The sequence below is a fragment of the Arvicanthis niloticus genome, chromosome 10, assembly GCF_011762505.2.
Source record: "Arvicanthis niloticus isolate mArvNil1 chromosome 10, mArvNil1.pat.X, whole genome shotgun sequence".
Lineage (NCBI taxonomy): Eukaryota > Metazoa > Chordata > Mammalia > Rodentia > Muridae > Arvicanthis > Arvicanthis niloticus.
This window is the reverse complement of record NC_047667.1, coordinates 42,352,383-42,369,931: the sequence shown is the minus strand read 5'-3', so window position 1 is coordinate 42,369,931 and position 17,549 is coordinate 42,352,383. Positions and strand designations below refer to the sequence as shown.

At 43.4% G+C, this 17,549-nt stretch overlaps 1 protein-coding gene across 1 annotated transcript in view; it reads left to right on the top strand.

The window, feature by feature from the left end:
- Xpr1 (xenotropic and polytropic retrovirus receptor 1) overlaps positions 1-12,177 on the top strand; it is a 142,718-nt gene extending 130,541 nt beyond the window's left edge. The window contains exons 13-15 of the mRNA XM_034512918.2: positions 1,292-1,431; positions 7,734-7,955; positions 9,908-12,177. Coding sequence (XP_034368809.1) covers positions 1,292-1,431; positions 7,734-7,955; positions 9,908-9,968 — 423 coding nt within the window. The 3' untranslated portion in view covers positions 9,969-12,177. The remainder of the gene's footprint in view (positions 1-1,291; positions 1,432-7,733; positions 7,956-9,907) is intronic.
- The last annotated feature ends 5,372 nt before the right edge of the window (positions 12,178-17,549 follow it).

The window sequence follows — 17,549 nt, the reverse complement described above, 5'->3', positions numbered from 1 at the left end:
GATTTTAAGGGAGGAGAGGTGGAAGTGATGACCACACATGACATGGAAATAGAGGAAGAGCTATTGTGGGGGAAGAAGAGGGGTCAGGGCCAGGGGCGGGAATGAATATGTGAAGATGTGGGGGAAGAAGAGGGGTCAGGGCCGGGGGCGGGAATGAATCTGTGAAGATGTGGGGGAAGAAGAGGGGTCAGGGCCAGGGGCGGGAATGAATCTGTGAAGATGCCTACTGAAGCCTGTTGCTGATTGTATGCTAGCTTAAAGTTTTTATTTAAAAAAGAATCAACATTTCATTGATAATGTTTAAAATTGATCAATCAAAACAGTAAACCATTTAAAAGTATGAAGGGCAAATGTTATAAATGTTTGTCTCTAGGGAGTGACAAAGACGGCAGTAGAAGGGGACTGATCCTAGGTTCTTGTTAACTCTCTAGTGGTGAGGAATATACTGTGCTAAATTAAATAAAATAGGGTTGGAGAAATGGCTCAGTGCCTCAGGACACCTGCTGATCTTGGAGGGGACTTGTGCTCACTTCCCAGTCCCATGGCAGCTCACAACCATCTGTAACTCCAATGCCAGGGGCTCATTGTCTTCTTCTGACTTCCAAAGACAGCAGGCACACACATACTACACATGCCAGCAAACACACACATCAAAGAAGAGTACTTTTAAAAAGTAAATTAAGTAAATACTGTAGCTTAGTACATAGGAGTTCTAGTCACCAAAATGCCTCAGCCTTGAAGTACATTTTAAAGTGCTAATTTTGCTTAGTAATAAGGAAGTTATGTGTTCTGGGATCTATTGGTAATTGTGTATTTAAGACTCTTGGGTAAACTGCATTTGTTGAATACTATGTTCAGTCATGTTTCTGAAATCCAAGCCTCGTTATATTTTTCAACATCAACAAAAAAGACAAAACTTGTATTACGTGTGGGATAAAGAAACTTGAAAGTCTAAGTCTAAATGGTACAATTAATATTCCTTGTAGTGCTAGTGACTTAGACATTGTCTTCCCATGCTTCTCCTTGAGTGCAGTCTCAGCTGACCACGGTTCTCCTTTAGCTTAGAGTCTAAGCCTGAGTACAGCATAGGCACAAACGATATTTGTTAAAGGGTTTCTGGAACATGTCCTGTTTCATTTTTAATATTGCACTATTTAGGAAAGCTGAAACCTATGTGACATTCTCTTTCTCCATGAGTCTGTTGGTGGGACGCCTGATGTCTCAGCAGATGACACACTGTTGAGTTCTTAGTGAAAAACAAATGATAGAAACATACTGTTTGTGTTCCTAGGCCTACTACTACTGTGCCATCATAGAAGACGTGATTCTGCGCTTCACGTGTACCATCCAAATCTCTATCACTGCTACAACTCTGAAGCCTCATGTTGGGGACATCATTGCTACTGTCTTTGCCCCCCTTGAGGTTTTCCGGTAAGCAAACTATTGAACAATCTACCGAGGATTCTTTTTAAAGATGCCCGGTGCTAGGCCAGCATGCTGACTCAGCAGGTAAGGCACTCATATCAAGTCTGATCCAAGGCCCCAGATGGTAGAAGGAAGTTATCCTTGACCAACACACATGAGCTATGGCATGCAGGTCCACATGGATACACACAAGACAATTAAATATGATAAAAAATGGGGAGGGGCATAATCCAAGCACTCAAGAAATCAGAGGCAAATCTATCACTGTGAGTACAAGGCCAGCTTGGTTTGCATAAAGAGTTGTAGACCAGCCAGGAATACATAAGGAGATTCTGTCTCCATCATCACCATCATCACCACCATCATCACCATCATCATCATCATCACAAAAGATAGATTTTAAAAATAGCAGACATTTAGAAATGAACCAAAACATCTGCTGCTTTTTCTACTGTGAAAAGGAACCAAGAGGCACAGGATAGAGAGGAGGGTTTCTGAGAGTTTGTGTCCATGGCAGCCGTGGCATGGCAGAGCATGGTAACACAGCATGTGGCAGAGGCTCCTCCATCACAGTAGACCAGGAACCAGAAGATAGAAGCCAAAACTAGGGGCAAGTATAAATTTCAAAGGTCCCAAGCGACCTTCTCTGGCCAGGCACCACCTCCGATGTGTTCCATAGCCTTCAAAGTAATACTGGTAAGACTCAACATGTGAGCCTTTCAAACATTTCAGATTCAAGCATTGTGATATCTAATGCCTGGAGTCAAAGTTAAAATTATAAGAAAACTGTTAAAATACTTTTAATAGACTGAAACTGAAAGTGATAGCAAAGAAAATGTAAAATACAGCTAAAAGCCACTGGCAACATGACCTTAAGTGATGTGTCAAAAGAGTAGAGAGCTTAAGAAATTAGAAAGATAAAAATAAAACAGCAAGCCAAGCCCAAAAGAGGGAAGGCATAGATTAGATATTACCAGAATAGAAAGTAAATGTGCGATGAGGAATATTAGCACAAACAGATTCCTTAAAAGAGTAGCAGCTGGCAAAGGGCTTATGTAAGACTAATCAAGGGGAGGGGGGAGAAGATGGCGTGCCTGTCCTAAGGCCTGAAGGCCGGGGATAGGGCCAGCATGCGCTCAGCCCTGTCTCTCATCCCTCACACAGGACAAAAGGTCTGGAGTTGGATTTTTGTTTTTGTTTTTAACTTTTCAGTGATTCTTTGTGATTTTCACATTATGTACCCCAGTTCCACTCATCTCCCTGCCCCCTTGTATCTGCCCTGCAACGTTAGGGTTGCAAAAAAATAAAGTAAGAATAAAAAACATCTCATTGTGGAAGCTATTGTATGTCACAGAGTGTCCCATAGTCTACCCCTCTGTCCATACATCTTCACTTGCAAGTGTTCATTAGAATAAATCATTGGTTTGGTGTTTGAGGCCCCTAGCTTCTGTGTCACTATCAATATTGGCTCCTAACCAGGACTCCTCCCAGTTGTCCTGTTGTTGCCCTATGTCATGGAGATCATGCAGTTTGGGATCTGTGGGAGTGACCCTTGCTTTCATGCACCCCAGCAGTTCACAGATGACATAGATTTGGAACGGGCAATCTCAAAGCCCTGAACAATAGCTGATCTGGTCAGCCTGCCCACTCTCCCTTATCCAAACCACATGGACAAGCTCTCCAGCACTGCTTCAGATAGGCCACCCAGTGCTGCCACCTGCAGGAGGCAGGGTCAGCTCGCTCACACCCGTACTTCCAGAGCTCTCTCCACTGTGCTGCCTAGTCTAGGCATGGGAGCCAAGCTCTCAAGTACTGCAGTTGGTAAGGAGCTAGGCCAGTTGTCCTACTGTCACAACCTCAGGGTTGGCTAGCCTGTGCCTTTGTCATCGGGGCCAGGTCCTGGAAGTTTTTTAAAGAGACTGTAAGTACCATTAGATGATATAGTCAAATTTCTCAAAAATCAAGAACAAACAAAAAAGCATAGTTTACTGTAATCAATAAGAAAATGGAAAATCTAAGAAATCTACATTTTTTAAGACATCAAAATTTAAATCCATATCAAAATGCTTTCCATGAAGGAAACTCCAGACTAAGAGAATTCTTCCCAATAGTTGAAGTCAAATTTTTACTGGTTGTTTACACAGCACTTCAGAGGAGAGGGACAGAGACAGGAATGTCTTACAGTTTATGTGGCCAGCATGACCTGACACCATCTGAACCTCCCAGAAGACTCCCAGAAAGACCCTGTGCTGTCACTCTGCCACTATGCCTTCTTGTAGCATAGTTGCAGAAATCCTGAACACATTAGCCAATAAGTCTGATAGTATCTAAAAAGGTGAAGACTTGAAAGTTTAGCCTCATTCTGTGAATTAAGGGTTAATGTTTGCCTGAATTACTATTCTCTCACTGTGAAGAGACACCATGCCCAGTCCAACTTATAAAAGGAAGCATCTACCTGGAGCCTTGCTTATAGTTTTAGAGGGTCAGTATATGATCGTAGCAGGAAACATGGCAGCAGGCAGGTAACCTAAAGCCCTTCTCTAGTGACACCTTCTCTAACAAGGTGCTTGCTCCTAATCCTTCCTAAACAGTATAGGAGCCCATGGAAGCCATTCTCATTTAAACCACCACAGTGTTCAAAAATCAATTGGTGCAATTTAACACAGTAATAGAATAAGAGGGAGGACCCTGTTACTTGTTACAATGCCTGGTTGGGCAAAGTAGTATGCATCTATAGTCATAGCTATTTTAAAGGATGTGACAGGAAGATTGTTGGAGATCAGGCTGTGCAACATAGTGTAAATTCAAAACCAAATAAAAGTTTCAACAATTTAAAATTTATTACTTATTCCTGAAAACAAAACAGAAAAAGATACAAGATAATAAACACCATCAGCTCTCCATTGTGGTTAGAGATGAACCCTTGTCTACTGACACCAGTTATCTTCCCACTGTGTACAAGTGTGGGCAGGACAGTGAGGATGGTTATAACAGCTTAAACCATATCATTTAATAATACAGGCTCACTAAAACACCCAGACTCTAGTGAGAGATTGGTGTATGTGACAAGCAAGATCTATGGTAGAGTGTGACTGGGGTGTGTGTGTGTGTGTGTGTGTGTGTGTGTGTGTGTGTGTTTCAGATGGAGTCTTACTAAGTTACCCAGCCTAGATTCCACTTCCCTATGCAGCCAAGGTTGACCTTGACCCTGCTGCTTTCCTCCCAAGTGGTGGCATTACAGGTATATGCCAACTATGCTTGGCAGTTCTGTAATATATACAGAAACACAAAGGATAGCAAGACTGTTCTGAAAAGAACATAGTTTAGACTGGTATTCTGAGCTGCAGACTGATCATAGAAAAAGAACAAGGCAGTGTACTATGTCCATAAGAGGTTAGACAAGCAGTGCTCTAGAACAGAATGGGGCATCCAGAGATGAACTCATATGTGTCATGACACCACCTGTTGACAGAAGGAGCTGCGTAACAGTGAAGAGAGAGCATTAAACGGGAGGCAGCTGACAATCTATATGGAAGAAAAAACATCCTGACTCCTACCACATTTGGTATACAGAATCAGTTACAGGTAGATCACAGAGCGAAAGGACTGCTACAAATATGCCCTCTAGATATTGGTAGAGAGCCCTAGAGTCAGCATTCAGTGTAGTAATGTATTTTCATGTTTTTAGGGTAGCAGTTGCACAGTGTATTTTTATATGCAATCAAGCTATATACTAACATGCAAACTTTAAGGTGTATGTGATATACTTCTTTTTAATTGCATATTTATAATTATCTTGGATATATGTATGTGGATGCATGTGTATCTTCATGCAAATGTGGAGATCCGAGGACAGCTTGTGGAGATTGCTTCTGTCCTTCACGTGGGTCCCAGTGACTGCACTCAGGTCCTCCGGCTTGGCTCAGCACAAACCTGCTGAGCCATCTCACCGACCTATATTTAAGTTTTTTATACAGCCCAAGAGAAATAAGTATCAGTTGGACTGACAGGTAACTCTTCAGTGGTAACTGTGAGGGTAAAAAAATCATTAAAGTTACGTTCTAGGTGTGCTGGTGGAAAGCGAAGGTCTCTCTCCCATTAACGCTTCACCATGGAGACAGCGTGCATAAATGAGAGCATATAAAGATGGGTTTGGATAGGGATCTAGTATTCCTGTGAATGAGGATGGTCTGAAAGTAAGATAGGATTGGAAGCAAAGCTATCCTTAAAGGCAAAGGAGGACTCTGAAAGGAGTGTGCTCGTTTGTTGGTGGTATTGATTTCTCTAGACTGACTTGACTAGCCTGACTGTCTGTCTGTCAGTTCTCCTCCCTTCTTCATTTCTCCAAGTACCTAGGTCTCAGACCCAAATCTACTCTGCACCTTGGTTGTCTCTACTCTCATTTCTCCCCGTTCTTTCTTTCAACTCATGCATTTGTTCCCAATTCTGAAAGCAGGCCATTTTTAAAGACTATTTCATGTGTCTGTGTGTGGGCATGTGTAAGTGAAGCACAAGCAAAGGTTGCATTGCCACCTGGAGGGCAGAGTAAAAGCCTCAGCAGTTCATTCTCTCCTGCTACCTTGTGGGATCTAGGATCAAACTCAGTCTGTCTCCCTCTACTCAAGCACCTCTACCTGCTGAGCCACCTCACTGACCCACAAATGAACCCAGGTCTTACACTATCTTCATCAGAATTACAGACCAAATACTCTGTGGTACCAGGCACACCTCTGTCACTGTTCTTCACTCTTCTCCACCAGGATGAAATTCCAGTGTTAGCCAATCTCCTGGTGACACAGAAGCATAGGCAGAGAAACTCACCCATCATCCTAGAGCTAATAAGTAGTGGTGAAACCATGATGTGAATCTCGTTAGTGTTCTGGAGCTGAAGCCCCTGGGTTATGCTATTCTGATAACTCTTGCCTTTGGTTGTCAGTATTTATCTTTTATCTCTCAGCAAAGCACGGTCTTCACTCAACTTCTCAGAACTATGTTCTCTGTTCTCACCAGTTCCTCTTCTCAACTCCGTTACTGATGCTCCTTCCCCTTCCCGCCTGCAGGTGTTGAGATGATGCTCTGCACTCTTGTCTCTTCTAATCATGTTCCTAAAGCCCTAACTCTGCCTTGATTGCCAGTGCACTGTGCCTGTCTGCCTGCTGAGTCCTCCACAGGGTTATCCAGGGAGTAGCTAGCTGTGGCCTGACAGGAAGGATCTGCTTCTTTAGTCCTAGTAAATGATGTCACCTTCACTCAAACCACTTGACAGGTCCTGTCAGCTTCATCTTCCCAGTAGATCTCTAGTCTCCACTCCGGGTCACCATCGCCTTCCTGGACTCCTCCCTCTGGTCTTCCCTCCCTGTTCCAGTTGCTCTTCCACAGTTGAGTAATCCACTTAGAAGGGATCACGTTGGTCTCATTAGATGTTCACGGTGAGCTGTGGCTCTCTCCAGTGGTTTATGGGGCCCTGTGTGACTGGTCGGTCCTCTCCCTCTCCATCTTACTTCCTGCTCTTTTAACCACAGCTTTTATTCCAGTACACCAACAATGTTTCCTTGGTCAGCCTTTTTTGTCCTTGTCCCTCCTGCCTAACCACGTATCCCCAAGAGTCTCCTATGACTTGCCTCTAGTATTACTCACACTTTTGTTGAATGCCACCTGTCAAAATCAGTTTCCCTAAGCAGTCTTGAGACAAGGACTCTGGGTTGCTTTTCTTTGCTGTTAGGTCTGAGGGTTCCTAACAGCTGATTATTTACTCATTTCCCCACTGCTGGAATAAAAGCAGAGACCCACCTGTAAGCACTCAATACATTAATAAACTTATAGGAGAAAGAAAAATTATATTCCAAAATCAACTTTTGTTTACTCCCCCACCCTCCAGTCCTCACACCATCTTTCTCTTTCATTTTATTTATTGTGCAGGTGTATATCAGGGGGCAGGGTCAGGGAGCAAACTCAACTGTCATTTCACAGATACCTTCCTCCTTTATTTGAGACAGAGTCTCTCATTGGCCTGGAACTTCACCAGGTAGACTGAGCTAGCTCTAGGGATTTGCATGTCTCTGCTTCCCCTCTTGCCACTGTTGGGATTACAAAAGCACACCCCTGTGCCTGGCTTTCTACAGGTGGGCATCCAGACTCTCCTCATGCTTGTGAGGCAAATGCCTTCCTGATTGATTTTAATAGTCTAGCCTGTAATTGCTTTGTTTTGTTTTTTCTCCTCGGTGAGCAGGAACTTGAGCCTCCTGGAGGTTTAACGGTAGTAGTATATTCAGATCTTAACATGAATGTATTTACCCTATTTTGTTTAGGCGATTTGTGTGGAATTTCTTCCGCCTGGAGAATGAACATCTAAATAACTGTGGTGAATTCCGAGCCGTGCGGGACATCTCTGTGGCCCCCCTTAACGCGGATGACCAGACACTACTTGAGCAGATGATGGACCAGGAGGATGGGGTGCGAAACCGCCAGAAGAACCGGTCGTGGAAGTACAACCAGAGCATATCCCTGCGCCGGCCTCGCCTGGCTTCCCAGTACGTAGAGCACTCCTGTGTGGTTAGCAGCAGGTGACATTCGCTAAGAAGCTGCTAGACTGGACCAGATGAAGTTGCTGATATTCAGCCATGCTTCCTCTCCAGACAGTAGTAACAAACCACTCTATGTGGTCAAACTTCTGGAATATCTTCATGAGCACATGAGAAATGCCAGTGCTACTAAGTAGGAATGTAAAAGGCCCTAGGAAAAAGTTTGTTTTGAAATGACTTACCTGATTCTTGAGTATGACGTTTTGTGTACAGATAACCTTCAAGTTAGTTTAGGAATCCTATCATTTGTGTAACCTTGACCAAGTTCTTTAATTTCTGTTACCACTCTTCTTGTATACTCTCTTGGGATGTATGTAGTTCAAATGGAGATTAAAAAGAGTAAATTCATTATTTGTGAAACTTACCCAGTATCAAAAGACCCCAGCAAGTTGAAGCTACCTTATTAAATACATAACTAGGATTCTTATCAGCCATTTACTTTGCATTCTTAAAGGTACATGTAAATGTAAAGTATATGGTGACTGCACCCAGTGCCGAGAGAATAGATAGCAGAGTAGGTTACGATGAAAGACTTGAGTTGGACATTAAGGGAACGACTGTGCCCGTGGCAATGAGGAGTAGGAGGAAACGCATGTGCTCAGACAGTAGTGGGAAACTGTAATCAGGTGTGTTCATCTGAGCTGAGGCAGGAGGATCTAGCTGCATAGCAAGCTCAAGGCCAGCCTGGTCTACAGTAGATCCTGTCTCAAAAACAAAGAAACAGACAAATAGCCAAAAATTAGAAACTGCAAGCTTTATCTTGTAGGGGAAAAAAACAAAACAAAACAAAACACGTTCTTCCCAAGAGGAGTGACAGGAAAGGTGATTTTACTGTTGCTGCACGGTGCAGTAGGAAAGGGAAGTCTAAAGGCCAGAAAACGGCCTGGAGGCCACTGCCAAATGCAGGCCGGGACAGTAAAGGCCTGGATTGGGGTCTTAAAGTTGGACTAAAGGATCACAGAGGAGATGAGCAGAAGGTGCTGTGGCCCAGTGAGTATGGAAGCCCAGGGCTGCCAAAGCTTTAGTTAGAGATTGGGATTTTCTGGAAAGAAAGTAGAGAAGAGAAAAAGCAGAAAACAGGAAGCTGAGTCTTAGGCAGGAAGAAAAGTCAAGTAGGAGACGTAACAGAAAGTAGCGGGAAGAGCACTGAATGGGCCTGCACTTCTGTCCAGGAAGGCGTTGACAGTCTGGGGTGCCAGAGCGCTGGGGGGTGGGGGATTAAGAGGGGGTCTGAGTAGGTGGCTAGCCTCAACCAACTGGAGAAAATGCTGACAAGCCAGAGCTCCTCACCATGAAGGTCTTATAGCTACCAGCAGAGGGCAGTCTAAACATGGTTTCTGATCCCGAGGGTGGCTCCATGGTGCTAGAGTCTGTTCATTTCAGGTGTTTAAGGGGAAACGCTGGGAAACTAGATGGCAGCCAGAGGGAGGCGTTTAGAAGGACAGATTTATGGTACAAAGAGGGCGGGGAATCTAAAGTGAGATCTGAGTCTTAGCTGACGTCATAGATTCATGCAGCCTTGTCACATCCTCAGCTCCTGAATGTCAGCTTCCCCATCCATCAAGATGTAAGAGCTCTGTCACACTCTCGGGGCTAATGGCTTCAGGCTACCCAATCCCATTTTACGTGGTACAAGAGTCTGCACCGCCTCCTGAATTTTGTGCTAGTTGATATCAGCAGTGCTGACAGTTTGACTGAGGCTCCTGGTCACCACTCAGTGCTGAACTCAAATCCTTGTTTCTGGATACTACTGTTGAAACACAGCCTACTGCGTTCCTACTTGTTCACTTTCAATAGGCAGCTCCTGTTAGTGTGCATGCTTGGTGGTGGGAAGAGTGGACGCACACCCAGCACTGCCTGTGACTGATCAGCTACCTGTTTATTTCCTCTGATCACTCTAGATCCAAGGCTCGCGACACTAAGGTGTTGATAGAAGACACAGATGACGAAGCTAACACTTGAATTCACTGAAGTCTAGAGTAACATCCTTGGTTTCCTCCTCTACAATTCTTTCCTCGACCAACGCAACCTCCAGCACCTTTTTCCAGCTGAGAACAGGAGAAAACAGAACACGTTTCCGGGCTCTTCAGATCGGGTCCTATGGACTCCGAGCAAGCTCACTGTGTTTCTTTTCTTTTCTTCTGGTTTAATCTTCATTTTCTATTTTTAAAACAAATACTTCATTTTGCCAATCAGAAGATGTTTTAAGGAACAAAAACCTAATATCTTATGGATTGTTTACAATCACAGAGATACAGACACCTATCAGGATGAGGAGCAGGCATCGGAAGGAGCCTCTGATGCACAGCATGGGACGGCTCAGCTTCGCCGGCCCGGTTTGACTGTTTGAAACCGGACACTGGTTTTTAAATTTTCTGTCAGTTTCTATGGAGAGTTTTTCCCTTCCTTCACAGCCAGCGCAGATGCACTGGCAGCACTTGCAGGGAAAGTGCAGCTTGGAGCAGCACCCTCCTCCACAACGCTACTTTTAATTTGATGTGACTTTTCTCATCTGGGGAGGGCTTCGGGTGGGTGGGGAATATATGTTTGTTACATGCAGTTTCTCATTATTTATGAAACTTAACCATAAATGAATGCTACTCCTGTGAAGGGAGGCAGGAGGAACTAAGGCTAGCTGGCTTTGCTGAGGGTCAAGCCCACACACCTCTTTGAGGAAACAACTTGTACCAATTTGATTTTTTTTCCCTCATTTGTTTTAACTTTAAGCCAAAGTTTTATTGCTAAATTTTAAGTTGCTGCTCTGGAGTCCCAAGCGTCACTGTCATGACCAGGCATCCCTCCTGTGTCCCAGTGGTGGGCAGTCAGAGAAAAGGTCCTGGCAGTTGTTCCTTTAGGAGCAGGTGCAGGATACAGTCACCCATAGACCAGTCGCAGCAAGAAAGTTTTGCCATGAGCTTCTGCATGCAGGAGAATTGTCATCTTTACTGACCAAATGGAAAGACAGGCCTATTTCAGACTCCTCACACCTTCATTAGACATTTCCCCTTCTGGCCTCATCTACTTCAGCCAGAATTTGATCAAATTAAAAGTCTTTTGTGGAGACTGTATTTTTGAGCATCTAGAACAAATCCTCCCTCCTTCATACTGCGTTTTCACAAAAGATCTTAGTGGCCATTGTAAGCCCAGCTGCTGTATTAAACGGTGATGTTGAATTTTATGACACAACTCCCCCCCCCCCCCCCAGACCTGCTTTTAAATGTGGGGCTTCTAAACCTGGTCATACTTTTAAAATTATATTTCTTAGAAAATTCAGGGTATAAATACCCACTTTACGTCTTTATCTCACCCCTTTCTTCATAAATTCTCTAGAGAAGCCTGAAAACATACAGCATTTGACTTTCTTGAAAATGGTTAGTTTCAGATTTGGTGTTTGTCAGCACTGGGAACATGGATCATTGGCAGTAGTGGCTGCCCAGCATTCTCTCTAGTACAGGTCGGAAAAACAGCCATTAGTCAGTAAAATTATGCCCACCCCTCAGATCCAGATGGAAGTCCCGCGTAAGAGTCATGAACATTCACTCATGTGTGCCCTTTTCAGGTTGACTTTAGACAGAGAAACCAGTGACTAGGAAAACAGCATTAACACTTACTTGTTTTAAAACTTGGCTACAGCCCCTTAACTCTCGCTTTGTCATTAGCTCCTCCTGCGTATCAAACCTTTACTTATAAAGTTACCGCACTGCTAAAATCCTACTGATTAACTCATCAGCTTCCATTTACAAAGTTTCTTCCATTTTTATTCTGACAAAGTTCCATTTTTTTTCTCCTTTCTGAATTGAGATTTTTAACAACCCCCCCCCCAAAAGCTCACTCAATGTTGTAGGTTCTGTTGCTTTTTGTGTTTTGCCAAGCGTGTCCCTTGCCCCAAAACTAAAGAGCAAACGTTTATTTAAAATAAAAACAAAACTATAAATAAATTGTATACTTTATAATGATCAGTGGTACCGATTCAGAGACCCTTGGTGGATGGAAGGATGCATCATTTCTATTGAGACTTGTTTTCCTTACTATTCTGGGTTTTGTACTTTAAAGCTGGGGCGAGAGTTCACTGGTTTCTGAGGGAACAGAGGTAGTGATTAGGAATACATAGAAAAGTTCAGTGACCAGTCATTTCTTGTACAAATAAAATCAGTGGTACTGTGTATCCAGAGCCCTGTGAATTGTCAGCTTCTTTCTCTAGTAGTGAGCCTGTATGGTGGCACACACAAACTCACAGTTGACTCCCCATATTCTGACGCTTTGACGCCAGTTTGGTCTTTCTCTGCCTGCTAGGATTCCAAGCCCTAACCAGTATTATTTCTTTCATAAATAATAAGTGGTAGAGAATATTCCTTTTCTGATATCTGTCCTGTTGACTACTCAGAAGTAAGGCTTTCCTGCTGTCCAGCTCACCATGGCAGATGCCCCAATATGTGTGAATTCAGATAGTCCCGTTGCATCTCCTAGCTCTGAAGAGATTACTCCATCAAAAGACTATAGGAAACAACGTATGCATTCATTGTTTTCCTTTGAAAACAGCAATGTGCGTTTTTCCCCCCTCAGTTTCATGTGCCCCAGGCACTGTGAGCAGTGTCCTGCTGATGTGCTCTTGCATATCCTGTACCCTGAAACCCTTGATGCATCATGCCAATGTCGTGTTACACACTAACCAGAGGTAGCACTTAACTGGTTGTAGCCTCAGAACTCTTCATTTTAGTTTTATTTGAAAAGGACCCCATTTTTAATAGCGCTTGAAATACCCCCAAAAGAAATGAAAAAGAGACTGAAGTCCACTTCTCATTTTATACTCAATGTAGAAAGCAGTGCAGTGCAAAGAGATGCTACCAGTTTGTTGCTCACAAGTTAGCTTATACCTGAAGCTGCCGCGACCACGGTTCGCTGGTGATGTCCTCCCATACAGAGGCAGCGTTGTGACCACAGATGAAATCGGTCCCATAGTTGGGTGTAATGGCCATGTGCAGGTTTTTTGTCTCCAGGCCCCTATTATTAGACTCTTTAAATAAACTGTTTAGCTTTAGATTCAGGGGACACACTGTGAAAGATGCCAGTAGCTCAGCAAGAGCCCGGATGAACTCTCTGAGGAGGCCCTACCTCTTTGGGGCCATGACTCCCCAGCGTTCTAAATGAGATCTCTTAGCTGAGTATTAGAAGTTGCTTGTTAGTGGGTGGTGTCTCTCCAACATGTTTCCCTGGTTTCTGAACAGGTGACCTAAGGCAAGGCAAGAGTGCAACTGAGGCACACAGAAGCACATTGACAGGGAGTCAGCAATAGAAAGATTTCATAGATGACAGAGGACTGGGGCCCCGGCAGGCACTCAGTAAATCATGTGGGTTGTGTCTTCCTGTTCCTCTATGCCTCCACTTCCTGTCACTTGCATTATTTAAGAATAGTTCTTTACTCCCAAATTCAAATTTCCAAGCAGCAACTGCAGAGATTTCTTATTCTAAGGGAAAGGATTTAGAAATAGCACTATCTGTGACATTATATTAAAACCATGGGATTCTCTAGTGATTACACTATTTCATAAATATGTTTTAGGTTGTTGTTTTTTACTAGCTTAATAAAATTTTCCTCCCTCTCAATGGGAACTTTTTACTGTAAACAGTATGCCTTGGTATCTAAAAGTAAGGTAACTTCTTAGACTAAACTTGATCGTGTTGAATCTTGAACGCCCTCTGCTACAGAAACCATACTTTTCTCTATTCTAATGAGCCAGTGTCATTACTGACTAAGGGAAAATAGAAATTTGGGTTGCATTTTGAAAATGGTAATCTGTTTTCTAACTGGTTTTTTTGGTGGTCATTCACTTAAATGTGAATTTCTGCATTTCAGCTGTCAGTCATGATACAAAATGTTAAAGCTCCCAGCCAGCCTATTTCAGGTTTATACAATGCCAGAACACATGGTTGTGCGGGAGAGAGTTGATTAGATTGTAGCCTCAGTTTGTGGTATTCTGTGTTAGGAATCAGCCCTCTAGCCAGTGTTAACCACACTCTACTCAATGAATATTTTTTAAAAAGCAAAAACATGTCATTAGACCCGCAAGAGCTGAAGTTAGAGAGTACAGAGTCTGCCTGATGGAGAAGAGGCGCTGATGGGCGTGGCCCCGATGCCTTTCTCACGTGAACTTTCAAAACTGATAACGAGTTGCCTGCCCCCTAGAAACAACCTTCAGAATATATTTTCTTATCGTGGATGAGTAAGTGAGGGGACAAGATGAGTCTCCCCTGAAATGAGGAGAACCATATCAATTTACAACTGAATATGTTTTCTTGTAGCAAACCTTCGGTTTATTTTATTAAACTAGTGCCAGCTTCAGTTTTTTTATACGGTGCCATCCACCTACAGAGGACAATCAAATGACCTGTTGTTTGCCTCGGATTCAGTGTCTATGATTGAGTCTCCTCTTGTGTACCTCTGAACTTAACTTCCACTTGACTCCTGTCCATCTGAACCACCACAAGGCAGAGGACAGCCTGCGGCACTGCTGGACAGATGTGGACGTGTGAGAAAGGGCAGGGTCCTGCCTCACTGTCTCTCCAACGCTCTCTCTAAAGTTGTTGCCTGCACTTCTCCTTGTGCCCCTGGCAACACTAATATTGCTGTGGACAGAGATAAGGACTGATTGTGATCTTATTATTGTTTTGAACTGTTAAGATAAAATTGTAAACCACTCCTATTTCAGTTGCAAAAAAACCCAAAACCCTTGAAGCTTTCTTACATTGTGAAGAATTGAAGATTGTGGGATTTCTAGATTTGCACAGAAGCTTGTGTCAATGAAGAGTATTTAGGAGGGAAATAGGGTGAAACTTGTTACTTTTCTTTTCAAACCCTCTCCCTCTGCTGTGTACACACACACACACACCCTCCCTCTCCACACCGTGTTGGTCAAATGATGCTGTCCGGTGACTCCCTGAACTATAGTTGTCAAGAGTAACTATGATCGTGACTAGTCCTCTGTGGGTGACTCTTGCCCCGTTTGCACCCTTCCTTTCTTTCCTACTCTCCACTCTGGTAAACGGAAAAGGTGATGTCAAAGAATCAATGCTTGCTTGGACTCATGTCGTATCTGTGACTATGCTATTAGCTATCTCCTTTTTCCTTCTTATATGGGTAGAATTCTTATGACGTGGAGTTTCCTTCTGGATAAGTAGGTTAAATGCACAATGTGGTACTGTTCTATAGATTGTAGATGGTGTAAAAAGCAAAAAGTTAACGTGCTTATGTGTTTTTAAAAGAAAATACGTGATTGGTTACAAAACTCTGGCCTTTTTCATTATTACAAGCTCTGTTTTCCAACAGTGTGCTGACTCGTCACTAGTGAGTGGTTTGTGTCCCTGTGTGCTTTCTCTCTGTGTGTCTTGGATTCCTGACCATTATTCTCCTTAGTATTAGCATGTATATGGGTCTAACACAAACAGATTACAATGGTGAATTAGAAAAATATAATTTACTAAATTCAAAAGCAATTTTTAAAAAGAAGAAAAAGAAGCAGGCATAGTGGGATCATACACCTATGATCCTCAGACTGAGGCAGGGGAATAGAATTGCTATGAGTTTGAGACAGGGCCTGACCTATTCTGGGCCACCTGGGCTAAAGAGAAGAGACCCTGCCCCCTCAAATAAAATAATCTTAATTGCTTTTTTTTTTTTTTTTAAAGGTGTGGCTCTAAAACAATGACATTGATCCAGGAAGTTTTGTCTTGTTTTGTATACAAAGAATCTCCAGCATTAAATGAGACACTATGTGTAATCACGTGCTGGTGAGCTGGACCCTTGTTGCTTCTGGGTCCATGTCCAAGGTGGGAAGGTGACTAGCTCTTCCTGCTGAGTTCCTGGGTCCATCAGTACTACTAAGGTCTGACTGGGCAGCCTTACAAAATTAACTGCCCTGAGAGGAATGCGTCCAGCATGAAAAGAGAGAATGGCTTGCTGACTGAGCCTTTGCCTTTAATGTTATTGCTCGTCCATCCCATTCCCATGCAGGCTGTAAATGGGTATGAACCTCTGTAGCCTCACACCCTTTCCCTGTAGCACAGCATTTGTGTGTGTGCGGGCTCTTTGCTTGCCAAATACACAGTGTTGCAGTCACATGTGAACCAGTTGGCAATTTAATTAAGACCTAGAGCAAAAGAATCTGTAACCTCGATCAATCGAAGATCCCACTCCAGACATGTCCAAAGTCCTTGGACTTCTAGTCATCTGTCTCTTTTTCTGGATTTTACTTTTATTAAACCTCCTTCAAAGGTTATGAGACTAACAGTCGATTTGTCCTTTCTGACCCAGTTTCCGGTTTCCCACATTTTCCCGCAAGGGCATTATATATGCACTGTAAAGGGCAGTTTTGGGGGATTTTTGTTTGCTTGCTTGCTTTGTTTTTGTTTTTCAAGATAGGTTTCTCTGTGTAGCCCTGGCTGCCATGGAACTTGATTTGTAGACCAGACTAGTCTCAAACTCAGGGATACACCTGCCTCTGCCTCCCTAGTGCTGCAGTTAAAGGCGTGCACCACCACTGCCTGGCTAAGTTCTTACTTTTTTTTTTTTTTTTTTTTTTTTTTTTAAGAATTTCTGATTTTATTTATGAGTACATTGTTGCTGTCTTCAGACACACCAGAAGAGGGCATCAGATCCCATTACAGATGGTTGTGAGCCACCATGTGGTTGGTGGGAATTGAACTCAGGACCTCTGGAAGAGCAGTCTTAACCACTGAACCATCTCTCCAGCACCAGCACCAGCACCGGAGTTCTTACATTTTTAAAGACTAATTTACATCAAGTCCCTGCCGTGTGCTTGATCAGCATTGCTTGATTTCAGCAGAAGTTGGTTTCATTGATTTTATGAACCAGAGATGGTAATAAGGTTGTTTATAAGTTACTTTTATGAAACCACTGGCAAATAAGCCAGACTCCTGGGTATATACACCCAAAATAAGATAGATTTTTCTCTACCAATTTCAGGGGCTCTTCACTCTTTCCCGGGCAGTTAGTAAAACCTATTCTGATGACTTTTCATCCCTTAAAAAGTAAAGTGTGGAACAGAACAAGATGGCAGCCAAGATGCTCCAGTTACCATCTCCCTATGGAATAGCAAGCTGAACAGCTGTTTACATGCCAGAAACACTGCATACACGGGAGCTAAGGATGTCCAGTGAGTTACCAGTGCTTGTTTTTAGCGTGACAACAAAAAGAGGACTAGAGACTCCCTTGCCACCACACCCCCCTTGTGCTTCAGACAGCCCTGCAGAGACATTTCCCACTTACTGAAGGGAGCCCTCCTTAGTTAATTCCCATGAAGCCTGTAGGCCTTAGGCCTGAAGCCCAGTACCAGACTTAACACAGTAAAATCCAGGGACAACCAAACTTAACGTGAGCAGGGAGAGATACCTCTACTACCCGTCTCCAGCCTCTGGCAGCACAGCTATTAGCGGGTACTCACAGGTTCTAAAATGTCCTGATACCAGAAAAAGACGTACACCCAAGTGAGACAGACCTGTGTTGGTTTGCATCACGGTCTGCTATGC